The 13,173-nt window shown below is 38.0% G+C and overlaps 1 protein-coding gene across 1 annotated transcript; it reads right to left on the bottom strand.

Annotated features, from left to right (window-relative positions):
- Nucleotides 1-526: 526 nt before the first annotated feature.
- LOC310951303 (6-phosphofructo-2-kinase/fructose-2,6-bisphosphatase 2-like) lies at nt 527-12,308 on the bottom strand. Its single transcript, XM_083919455.1, has 17 exons — nt 12,208-12,308; nt 11,191-11,373; nt 10,069-10,194; nt 9,608-9,704; nt 8,223-8,289; nt 8,056-8,130; nt 7,910-7,966; nt 7,683-7,807; nt 6,863-7,070; nt 6,023-6,169; nt 5,811-5,915; nt 5,581-5,710; nt 3,501-3,563; nt 3,351-3,415; nt 2,308-2,508; nt 1,473-1,542; nt 527-1,378 (listed from the first exon to the last, which is right to left on the bottom strand). The coding sequence occupies exons 2-16, from the start codon at nt 11,282-11,284 to the stop codon at nt 1,489-1,491; spliced, it is 1,614 nt and encodes a 537-aa protein (XP_083775581.1). The 5' UTR covers nt 11,285-11,373; nt 12,208-12,308; the 3' UTR covers nt 527-1,378; nt 1,473-1,488.
- Between the last annotated feature and the right edge of the window lie 865 nt (nt 12,309-13,173).

Genomic DNA, 13,173 nt, shown 5'->3' on the forward strand with positions numbered 1-13,173 from the left:
TGTTATCATAATAAACAGAATGGACTTTGAGAAGCACACAAAATAACAGTGACAATACCATTTCTGTCTCATCCACTTTGAGACAAAATGAAATATTAGATGCTTATGATGTCAGATCATTTGTATCCGACAGTTTGATTCAACACCTCATCTTACCATAAACATGTACTTCACAAATCTAGATTCGGCTTTGGAAGATGTGTTAAAGATACTTCACTGTCTGGTGACGTCAGTGTGTCCCATTTTTCAGGGACATGAAGTTCAGCAGACATGAAGTCTACTCCCACTGAGCTCATGCAAACTCCAAGCAAAACGTTTTTTCTGAGGTCAAAGTCATCTTAAATACTCTCACAAAAAGTATGTAATGTATGAACTGCATTAAACAAACTTTACTAAATGAAACATGTGGGGCACAGTGACATTAAAGCTCTTCTTTCACCCTGTCACAGCCTTGTAGTCCTTTTGAATAAAGGCACTTTTTTCCAAATATTGATTTAATACTGAGCAAAATCAAAGTCATGTGAATAGATGATATCCATATGGTTACAGTGAAGTTCACATTTTACATACAGTATCTTTATTGCTTCAGTAGTACACAGCTGATTTGATTTTCCTAATGAAGAAACTAGAAAGAATTAAAAGTGACGAGCACTTTCTGTTCTGTTTTCTGTATTCGAGTTCAGCTTTACATTATCACAGCAGTCAACTGAATATATTAAAGCTGCTATTTGAGAAGAAGGCAAAAGACACAGGTAGGCATCAGTGAAGAGAAGAATAACAGAATCATTGTAAAATCACAGTAGCTGGTGAACCTCTATAGGGCTTGTTTCTCCTCAGTGCGAGCTTAATATGCTTTGACTTACACTTCAAAAAAAAATCATTACTACATCTTTTCAAAACCATCCGAGGAATGTTTAAATAACAGGAATCGAAAAAACGCTGAGGCTGGTCATGGCTTCCTTCAAGAGAGGGCCTCTCTTACACTACAACTAAAGGCAGTAGCTTCCATTAAGGTATTATAATTCAACATGTTCTACATCTAATACAGCATAATGTGACTGTAGACTACAGTGTGGGGAGTGTGCTGGGAACTAATGGACGGGTTCGCAAAAATCTCTGCTTGATTAAATATCTGAGCTGGATTTTAGTCTTGATATGAAGGCTTTTGTGCAAAGGCATTGAGTTCATGTACGTATAGTATGTGAGCACTCACAAACAGGCACACAACTCATCCAACAAAAACCGAAGAGATAACACAAATAGGAGTTACACAGATGGTGTGGTACGTAATACAGTGCTAAAGAACGCCACGGCTGAAGTCGATGATGATTTTACTGCTGGTCCTCAGAACTGCCGATACATCCATGTGGAGAAAAGCCTGAAATAAACGGCAAAACAAAGGTGTGATATAGTTATGGTACAGATGTTCCACATGATAGACGAAGAAGACAAGAGGAAAAAGCTGAAAATACCTCTTCCTGTGCCTCTTTAACTCCGAACACAGTCGTCTGTGTCTGCTGCACTGAAGCCGTTCACAGAGTCCTTCAGGTTTGTGTAGTGAGAAGGGAGACGGTATTTAGAAAAACACCAAACCAAAAGAGGAATGAGGTGTTTGTTTTGACTGGCACTGACTGAACTTGAGCTAATATTAAAATCTGAGGTCACCAGCCAGAGTGAAACATTCCCTTTCTGGCCTTTTCAAGTTTTTCAAGTACAGAGCATTTAAGAAGGGTCACTTTGTGACTAATAATACACACATCCAAGATGCTTGCGACAGACAATTTTGTTTGTCATAAAAGTTAATGGAAAAAAGTTAAATGGAATGTAAGAAAGAAACATAAAGCTACAGTATATATTGAGATTTACCTTCAATCAGTTGATAAAATAAATCAAACTTAATCTATTAATCTTTCACATTTAGTTCTATTTTTGTGAGTCTTGGGTCACATTTAATTATCATTATTAATGTTTTTTATTTACTACAACACACTGGACAGTATAATAACAAGGCTATACAAACTCACAAAAATAGTAGGAAAAAGACAATCTGACAGAAAAATGAACAAAAAAGTCTTTAAAAAAATGAATTCCTTCAGTAATTAAAATAATTAGTTTGACGTTAAACTTGGAAACCAAAATATACATACGACAGGTAAAGTGTATTTAGTTCTATATAGTCCCACTCTTCATTAGAGCTAACTGAATTATTTAATCTACCACTGTTAGACACTTTCCTATTTATTTACATTTTCCTCCATTTACATCTTTTAAACCTCTATTATATACAGTAATACTCTTTACACTGACCTTGCCCTGTAGAAGCTCTGCCCCCTCTGACACCTCAGAGAACTGCATGCTGGGTAAAGTGGGGGCCCCGGACATGCGGGCGTGTGGAGGGTTGCCCACACTGTAAAGACGAGGTCGTTTCATCTGGTCTTGGCTGGACAACGGTGTGAAGCTGTTTCGTCGCAGGAAAGCTGGCGGCACAGCATCTGTTCTGGCTTTATTCTGGTCAGTGGAGAACAGACAGACGAGGTGGGCTGATTAACACATGTTTTTCTCATGTTATACTAATGAAACCTACTGAAGGTCTGAAATCACTGGGTCCTGTGTAAGTCACTGTGACTGGGCAGAGAAATAAACACAACCTCTGAGACAAACCGCAAAAAATATAAAGGCCGTTGTTATGTTGGTCTCAGCAGACCGGATATCTCTCAGCCCATTTAACAGGATTCTCAGTGAATGTGTTTGTGTTTACACCCACTCTGTCTAGGACGCCTGGTTTTGACGCTCGATACTCGTCTGCACACACACACACACACACACACACACACACACACACACACACACACACACACACACACACACACACACACTCTTTGCAAGGGGATTGATAGCTTCTGTCTGTTCAACAGAGCATTAGCTTAGCACAGAGCCTGGAAACAGCTAGTATAATATGCCTATCTGCCCCTAATAAAAGAGATTTATAAAATATCCTTATATATCTGAGGGAAAGAACGAACATGCATATTTCTCAGTGGTGAACTTGAGTTGTGAGTGAATTTTATTCATCTGGCAGCAGGACTTTTGAGAGGAGAATGGATATCTGGCTCCTGAAAGATGAATCAGAAAACAGTAGTGTGTAATTTGAGTTAGAATACTTAAATATAGTCGTCGTCAGAGCAGTGTGCCCAGTCATGACCGCAGGGGGGGGGGGGGGGGGGGGGGTCCTACAGGCTGCACGCACTGGATACATGCACTTCACTGAACTCTTGAGTGACAGTGACAACTTTAGACAAACCTGACAGCTGACTTTTTTAAATGAATATAATAAAAGGTCAGAAACTTACTAATGGTCTGTTCCTGTGAGTGTTGACAGCCTCCACCTTCAGGTCAAACATGTCCACCTTACAACCTAGAAGAGGGAGACAGGAGAAAAATACGTCACACCATATCAAAGGAAGAAGTTTGGTTGACTTATGAACAGTGAAGTGTCTTACCATAAGCCACAGGGGTGAGTTTTAGGACAGTGTGCAGAGGACACTTCAAGTAGGGTAAATCATCTGTGCCAACAAAAATAATAAAAGAAAGAAAATCATGAGACTTTCTGTGGTGTTTTTTTTTTTATGGTGTTCAGTCATGTTTGAGACAGTACATGAAGCTGTGTTAAGACTGCAGTGCTACACCTCCCATACGGGGATGCAGTGGGATGAAATGCCAGAGCTGCACCCACAAGGTTTGGTTTGTGCAGTCATCAAACTGTGGTTGAGACTTTGTGACCACTTCCTCTGCTGACTGACAAAACCCTCTGTCTGCCCAAGCTTAATTATGGACTTGATTTTGGGCAGCATTTTCCACTCTTACCACAGTTATTATTCAAGCTAGCCATTTTTCACTTTGTGCTCCTTTACGTACATGTATACATATGCTTTATTTCATTATTTCATATTTAAAGTGCCAAACAAAAGTCCACAATCAAGACCTCTTGAAAACCTATAACTAAACTACTTTTGTCTTCAATAAGATTACACAGACCTCAAAAGAAAAAAATGACATGTTAGTATTTACGATTGACTCAAAATTGCTAACATGCTACAGTATAGCCTTTGCTTCATCGTTAGCTTGACGAGTAATCCTCATTAGGTGGAAGGCCACCTGCCCTCCCTCTCCTCTAAAAATGGATCAATGTATGTACTTTTTAAGGAAAAACTGCTAAAGCTTTTTTTAATGCCTTTATTTCTTAGTGTAGCTGAAGATAGACAGGAAGTGGGGAGAGAGAGGATGACATAACAAGGACTCAGCTTCAATAAATTGGGTGCCCCAACTACTTTGTATGTAATTAATTTATTCATTTTTGTGTGCCAATAAAATGTCTATTTTTCCTACTCTATCGTTTGATATCAATTTTCTTTACATACGGACAATATTTCTTTAATTTTCATTACTTTTCGATATATCTTCGCCATGATCCTTGAAGCTTTTGCGGAACACTCCATCCCTGCGTATTAATCATATAAAGGGTTCACTGCAATATGACAGGCTTGTTCTGTCATTATAATATAGGACAGGACTTTAAACATGAGGAGTCTGCAATCAACCTTTGTATTTTTCTTTTCTTTGTCATCGCTCGTGTTAATACCGTTTTGTATGACCCTGTAAAAAGAATCAACCATATCTGTAGAATTCTAAAGAATGAGCATTTCTGACTCTTTTAGAGCATCACAGAGGCTTAAGACATGCAGTGCTGTTGGTACTGTATGCCTGAGGTCATGGTTCAGGGCATGATTAAAGTCATTGTGTTGCTTCTTAAAATTAATCATCTTCTGCCCAACTGCAAAAAGAGATATAAGTGCTGGGAAGGTCTATTTTGAACAGGTCTTTGCAGTGTCCTGGAGCTTAGGAAGGTGTAACACTATTGTACTTGTGCACAAGTTTATCCACATTGGCTGAGTCTTCTCATCAAATCTCTGATTGCATTTGACATTTCATTTACGATAGTGACTAAAAGTGTTGCTGTATATTCTGACCTGCTACTTGCACCATTGTAAATCCACAGAGTACGGTATTAACAGATGAATTGGACATTTCAAGGTCAAGGTGTTGCATGTGTTCTTCACATGCAGACAAAACATAGTCCTTCTACTTATTTTGTCATCATGAAGTACTACTCACTCATCCATTAAAGCTTTGCCTGTAGTTTGCCTTAGTCTTTGACTGTACATATGCTGACTGAAGTGGAGCATTTTACATTTAGTTAGTTTTGTATAATGAATACAGATGCTATTATCTCTGATTAAATTGTAGATACATTGGTCTTCAGATGGTGTTGATTATCTCTCAAGTGTGTCTTCAACAGCCTCTTCAGAAACGTTAAGTTTAGCTGCAATCTGAAACTAACTCAAGGGAACAATATGGCCTTGAATTACTTACTACCCAAGCTCTTTTGTTAAAGCATCACTTGAGTAAAATAACCATACAAATTTTAGATAAATGATTACTGTAAGCCTTAACTCAGCAGTATACTGTAAATATGTGAGCCTTTGTCTAAGCACGTATCTTGTTCCTGTTTGGGTATCTAACCTGCGCTCTTGTCCAGGAAATAGGCGAGCAGGCAGCGCATGACGGCCTGATGACAGATGACCAGCACGTTGCCCTGCCGCTCCAGCTCCATGATGACCGGCTCCAGCCGCTGAACCAGGTCCTGGTAGGACTACAACAAAAAGGCACATAAAATCAAGTTTTGTTCCGTTTGAATCTGTTTATACAGAAGATAATTTTTCTGTTGGGTACAGGAAAGGGAAGGCTTTTACCTCTCCTCCAGGGTAGCGGTAATGGTACTTGTCTTGGTCCCTCATGGCAAACTCATCTGGGTGTGCTTCCTTAATCATTTCATAGGACATTTCTTCACACACTCCCTGAAACACATATAAATGAAAACACTCAAAACACACAGCCCCACAATGTGTGTGTGTGTGTGTTTGTGTGTGTGTGTGTGTGCGTGTGTGTGTGTCGGAGGACATACAGCATCTATTTCATTAAGGATCTTCCACTGCTCGTAGGGAACTCCCAGCTCCTCTGCCGTCTGAATGGTGCGTCTCAGCTGGCTCGTCCAAACCTTCAGGTCTGACAGACGGTGCTCTTCCACAAAACCCTTCAGTGCTGCTGAAAACTAACAAAGAGAACATATAAAATTAAAGACGCGGTTATGCTGGAGAACTGACACTTGATTTGTAGAAGCAGGATTTACATGTTATCGAACCGGATTTATGCTAGAAAAAACATTCATAGTTTGTCAATAAAACTTTGTTGAGTTTATGACTTGCAAAATCATATTAAGGTGTAAAAGCTTGTTAAGTTACCCTGGACGATATATTAAAATGATTAGTTTGACTATTGTTGGTCACATACTTACTGGTCTTAATTATTTAATGTTGTATTCTTACTTGATAATGGTTTTTTTTTTTTAATGGTGTTTACTTATGTCTGTTCTACTTTCACATGAATCCACGCAGTGTTTGTGGCTGCCACTGCCGTGAGAGCTCATGCATTGTGCAGCACGTTGTGCTAGGTGCTATGTAAAGTTGTACTTGCTTGCTATTTTGCCATATACACTTACCTTCTTTCTGTGCTTATCTTAGCATAAAGACTGGAAACATGGGGAAATAGCTAAAAAAATTAACACACTATATTTCTTCTGTTCTATTAATTTTTTTTAAACGTAAAAGAAGAGCCAGGCTATCTAAGGACAGATATGAAAGTGATATCAAATAAGTGCATTTCCCCAAATGTCGAACACTTCCTTTAAGGCTTTTGGCGATGCTGCCAGCTTTATTGATGAAAAAGTGATGATTTGTTAAAGCACCTGTTTCCCTCTCTCTGACAGTTCAGAGTCTCCCCCAATGCGTCCCTCCATGTTGTGATGGCTCTCTCCATGCCGACAGAGGTAGATGGAGTGGGAGTGTACGTGGATGTTCATGAGGTAGTACACTATTTTACTTTGGATGTAGTCCTGCACCCTGTTGACCAAGAAACGACGGCCGACATTGATGACCTGGATGAAGGACAGGCTCCTGTGGGTCAGAGTGAAAAGAGGACAACAGAAAGTGAGTCGACACAAACAGTATCTAAAGAAGTTTAAAAGTGACTCAAGGGGAAGGGACATCCTGTACTGATGGTGTAGTCCAAATATCCTGATATTTCATCTATCACACGCTTCAGAACATTCTGTGTTAACAGTGACAAGGTTCAAGAAGGTCGACAACTACTCTAAAATATGTGGGCCTAGTCTCAGTTAGTTTATTTATTCGAATTCACGCATTATTTGAATCTGTAAATTGTATCACTCAATTTATAAAGAAATTAAACAAATCACCAACAGTCCCTGAATTAGTGATTTCCCTGGAACCCGACGATCTCCATTTCTGACAAATTATTGCTATTTTTGGATTTACTGTTTATCAGCTACACAAATCAAAAAACATCAAATAGCAGACAATAACCATCTGGATCACAGAAGAGCTACTGTTTCCACCTACTGGGCAGTTTCTGCAAGTACATATTATTATCAACACAAAAGTCCAGATAACCTTCAAGACCAACACTAGATAGCAAGTTTGTCAGTAGAATTAAACAAAGAGTACAGAAATGCAAGTTGTAGCATCCTTTACAAAATGACTTCTTACTTGTCATGTTCGTCTGGATCTAAAGGTTGGTATGTCACTTTATAACACTCTATTCTCTTCAGAAAATCCTCCATGACACTTTCTCTGTCCCTCTCGGGGTAATCTGGGCTGGACACCTTCACATCCTTTGTAAAAAAGACATTTGTAGAGATGATTTCTCATGACAACTAAACAACTCAAGGACAAAACTGTGCTTGTAACATAAAAAGCATAAAAGCATCATTTACCAGGATATTTGTAGCGATGACATCTGGATCATCGCATACTGATTCAACAAAAAACACCTAACAAAAATGTAACGTTAATCATTAGAAATTGAGAATTAATGTGAAAATATACTGGTGTTAAATGTTTAGATTGTCATAATTCTGACCTTGTATGAATGATCTTTTGCAAAATTAAGGATGAGTTCCCTCCTCTCTCTGGTGGTGTTGGTGGCATCGAAAACCTGACAGACAACAGAAGATATCCAGACCAACTCAAATTACATCAACATCTATTAACAGTGAATACAGATGCACTGTTTTTTTTTATCCTTACAGCGATCTGGCCTCCCTCCTCATTCAGATAGGCCTTCACATCCTGCAGTGCCACCAGAGCACACTGTCTGTGGAAACATAGAAGAAACAATTGATCAGGAAATCAAAGTATCTTTTAACTGCATCTTAAAGTTGTACTTCCTAAGATTTTCATCTATTTCATCTAAATTACTATCTATCAAAAAGAGTGAGTTTAACAGTGAAACAGTGTTTGATCACATGACCCACTAATGAAAGCACTTCTAGTATGGACTTGGAGTAGAGAGTTGAACGTTTTTTAATCAAGTTTATGAAAGGGAAAAAAAAAAAGTGTGATTACACACAAGTTTGGAGTTGTGAGCTTAGTAATTCAGTAATTTGGACCGCACTTGGCAAGATGCGGACTATTGAATTGGAACAGTACTTGGGCTACAATTGATAACGTTTCACAAGTCCATCAGAACACAACTACAGACAAGAATGCAGATTAAGTAACTCTAGTGACCGTGACAAGATGGAGCGCTCTGAGAGAATAGGCTCACCTACAGTTACATCTTTTTGCCAAAGAGGCTGCTAGAACAAAATTAATCTTATGGAGTACAACTTCAAAGACATAATGTGCTGTAATAATTGTATCATACACAGTAGTAGTAATATGTAGTAATTATATTATATTGGATTTTATAGTAATGTATCAAATCTGCTTCAGAAACTACCAATCAGAGAGACAACAATCTGTTAAATAAGGAAGCTACCATTCTGACTTTGTATTAGTTTCAAAAGGTGTTTCACAGGGTTCAAGTTTAGGTCCAGTCTTTTTTTCTTTTCTTTTTTACCATTTTTATCAACAATATTTTTTAATCTTTGAGGTCCTTGAGCAAATGAACCAGTGCTGTAATATGTTGCTGATTCTGTACATCAATCCATCAAATTTAGAGCGTTCCTTTAACGTTCTGCAAGATGCTGTTAGAGACGCTGATAAAAGAAAGGTCATACTATTTTCCAGGTTCAGAGCTATAGACAATAGGTTTCTTTTCTAAATTATAACGATCTGCCCTAACTGCTAAATTGTAAAACTTTTTAAATAACTGTATTTTATTTTACATTTTAATTATCCTAAATCGTCTTAAAATTATTTTCCCTTATTGGGAAAGTTAGAATTATCTATTTGCTGTTGTTTTGTTTTTCCTTTGTAACTGACCCAATGGACTCTTGAGTATAAATAAATGGTTCAATTATTAATTATTATCTTTAGCAAATGCTATGCAGTGTAATGAGGCATTTTCCTTGCCAGCCTATATGAAGTTTGTTTTACGTTTTTTTATGACCCTGCAGAAGGACAAATGTGGAAGGGAGTCAATCTACTACACCAAAGTAGGTCGACACAAAGAGAACTCTCTTACTCACTTTCTGATTTGCATTGCTTCTTTATTGTCATGTCTGAAGAAGTCATAGGACTTGTATGACTGCACTGCTTGTCTCCTATAAACTCCAAGGTTAAATACTGCAGGGGAACAAGGAGAAAGAGAGAGAAAAGTCATAGAAAGACAGGCAAAGGCAGTGAAAAAGGTCATCATCTGAAGTGAATCTGCCAAACCAGTTCCCCTGCATTCTGTTTAGGTGAAAACATAAGTGTACAACTACAAACAGAGCCAGTTGAAAAGGGAGTGGTGACATAAGGGGAACTATAAATGAATACAGCATTGCCTTAAGCACAAGATTTTGAGATTGAATATCTCTGAATGCTATTACATTCTCCATAAAAACAACTAGGGTTCTGCTCTGATTTAAGTTAGCCGCAGAGGCACATGTGCACTGAATACATTGCAGTGTCCCCTCCAATCCCATTTGTGTGCTTCTGTACTGACCCTTAGTTGGCACTCCAATCCAGTTGAGGTAGCGTGTCAGCTTCTTGGACATGTAGGTTTTCCCTCTAGCGGGCAACCCAATCATTACTATCACAGTTGGAGAATTGGTCATGTAGGAGGCCCAAGCTGCAGTTTGCACACACCCAACAACCATACATACACAGAAACACAACAAGAGATTCTAGTTATTAAGCAAACAAGAATGTTTTATGATTAACATTCCCTTTACAAACTATTACTCATTTTTACTTAAAACTAGCTCCTAAATGTCCTGTTTGTAATATCAGGGCGGATATGCAGACTGTACACACACATGTGCAGTACACACTGACAGTAAGGAGAGGGCGGGTTGTGAAGTTATTCAATGTCACCCCTGCACTGTTCATCTACCAGCTTGTTAACGTTTAGTTTAACATTTCCGTCATACCATGGTCGTCTCTCGACTGCTGGTTAATGCTTCTCAAAGTCCTGTTGCTTAGCAACCCAGTTTAGTAATCCAGTATAACAAAGTTGGCTTAGAAATTAAATGGAAAATATTCAGACAGGAATTTTCTTTCAGTGTCCACAAAAGACCTTCAGCAGCTCAGTAAAAACAAATCTATCAAAACAAAGATCTGACAAGACGAAACCTGACTAGAGATTCTACGTACAGATGTCTGCAAGTTTAAGACCCAGAGGGAATAGTCTTGTCATGCATATTAATGATATAATTTCACCTTCCTCGAAGTCTGGGTGTGAAATTAAAACTAAGGGACATTTTTACCAGCTGAGCTGAATGTTGACCTTGCTCATTGCAGTATTACTGTGCTTCAAAAGGAAGGTGCGGCGGGTGTTGTAGTACCTGCCTTTACAAATACACCCACACGCTGTATACATACTAATAGTGACAGAGTAGGTGCGTCAAAGTTGACATTTAACAATCAGTGCCTTATCACCATTCTTTACTCGTGGCCAACAGAGCAGCAAAATGTGATTATATTATATTCACAATTTACAGCACTCTGTTACTGCATTATATTAAACAATGTAATAGTCAGGTGCACAGGGTTCAGTCATCACTACAGAACATGTTAGAACCTCGGAGTCAACATTTCACACACAGAAGAAAAACAAACCACTCACAGCACTTCTTCTCATTAACCCTGAGATCTGTCCTTTTGGCCTCTGCTGAACCATCTGAAGCAGCTGCTGGTCTCAGCTGCCGCCGGGCAGCCATATCTCGTCCGATGTGTGTCCTGCTGTCGTGTCTCGGCTGGGGTGGGGATGGCGAGCTCTGGTCACTGGTAAGGTGAGATCAGCATCTCTCTGTTGAGAACAAGACTTTGCTGTATCATATCAAACGCAGCCTGATGATACAGCAAATACCAACTGATGTACAGATCCAATGTAAGGTAATTAAACTTTACAGTGCTTTAGGACGCTCAAGACATGCACACAGAGACTTTTGTAGAGAACTGGCAAAGCCGACTAATATAGGAGAACATTGAAGCATTGACACACTTTATAAGATGACTTTGAACTCATCAGTGTTTGAATCATGACTCAACAATTCAATTAGTTGATTCACAAACAACAAAAGTTATGATAATCAAAACTGTTTTGCTGGTAAAAGCTTTTCTGAAAATTGCTTGCTCACATTTTAAGGTTGCAACAAACCATTATTTTCATTAATACGTTTAACAGTGTTTGATCTAAAAGGGTCAGAAAATAGTGGTAGAATGCCCATTATAATTTCCCAAAAGACCAAGCTGACAAGTTCAATTTCTTTTTTTTGTCAGACCGACTTTACATGACCAAATAATATTCAGCTTAACGTTAACATCAATTAATCCAGTAGGCTGTAGTTAACGTGGGGATCTGTCAGGGTTGTTTTCCATTATTTTCTATAATTACTCTGTAAATTGTCTGTCTGTAAACTATTACAGGTGCAATGAAAGGTGCTTAGTTATGGTACAAATCACCTAGCTGGTTAAGTAGCTGTCAGAGCTGTCGGGCACATTAACATTAACGTGAACGTAACGTAAACTCTTGGCCTACAAAGTTCATCACTTCTGCTTCTACGTAAAGAAGTAACGTTCAAAAAGACAAGAAAAACGTTGAAGCAAGGCGGGGAATGATAACAATAAATGTAAAACTTACCCCAAATCAGCAGGTGCCGGTTAAAACTCGTTTATTTTCTTTGTTACAGTTGAGCCATCGGTCGGTTTCCACCGCCGCCGGAGACAACTTCTTCTTCTCGGATGATGACGCTCCTCCCCCGCGGGGTAACCGCCGGAAATACTGTCAAACCGGCTGCTTCCGGTTCTTCCTTTCAAAAATAAAGTCTTGTAAAGTTAGCATCTCTGAATACCTCTTTTTTCTTTTTGTTGTTGTTTTTTTGTTTTTTTTACTCATTAGAACATTTTATATACAGTTTATGATTACGACCTAATAATACCACAATAAAACAATTATTCATTAGAAGTAGATGTTCTGCTTGCAATTTGTTCACTGTTCACTGTAACTTTTTATCTATTCATTTAATTATTTGATATCCTCAGTATTATTTGATTTTAAGTGATTTAAAAAATATATTTATTTTATTTGCCTGTGTTTCTTTCCAATGCTTCTAATGTTTTATGTAAAGCATTTTAAATGTCATTGTTGTTGAAAGGTACTATACAAATTAACTTGCCTTGCCATGCAAAATTTGACTAAAGTACAAACTGTACTTAAAGTATCAGACGTGCTTTATATGCAATATGGGCCATTTAGTGTTATATTTATCGTATATATTATTTGAGATTATTATTACTGATGCATTAATACAAAACCATATGTTTCTTGGGAGTATCTATTGTATATACTGTTGCATTATGTTTTAAATATAAAATCTTTATCTAAAAAGTAACTAGTGTCAGATAAATATAGTGGAGTAAATACAAGTATAATTCAAACAAGTAGCAGTATAAAGTAGAAAATAATGTAAATACTCAAGTAGATTAAACGTACCTCAGTACTTAATATTATAGAAGAGTTATCACGTTTTTTGATGCTGAAAATTTCGATCCCAGATTGAATTTTGACTGTTTGCGAAATACCCTAAATTGACTATAACTTTTTACT

Source organism: Echiichthys vipera, assembly GCF_963691815.1.
Source record: "Echiichthys vipera genome assembly, chromosome: 9".
In the NCBI taxonomy this organism is placed as follows: domain Eukaryota; kingdom Metazoa; phylum Chordata; class Actinopteri; order Perciformes; family Trachinidae; genus Echiichthys; species Echiichthys vipera.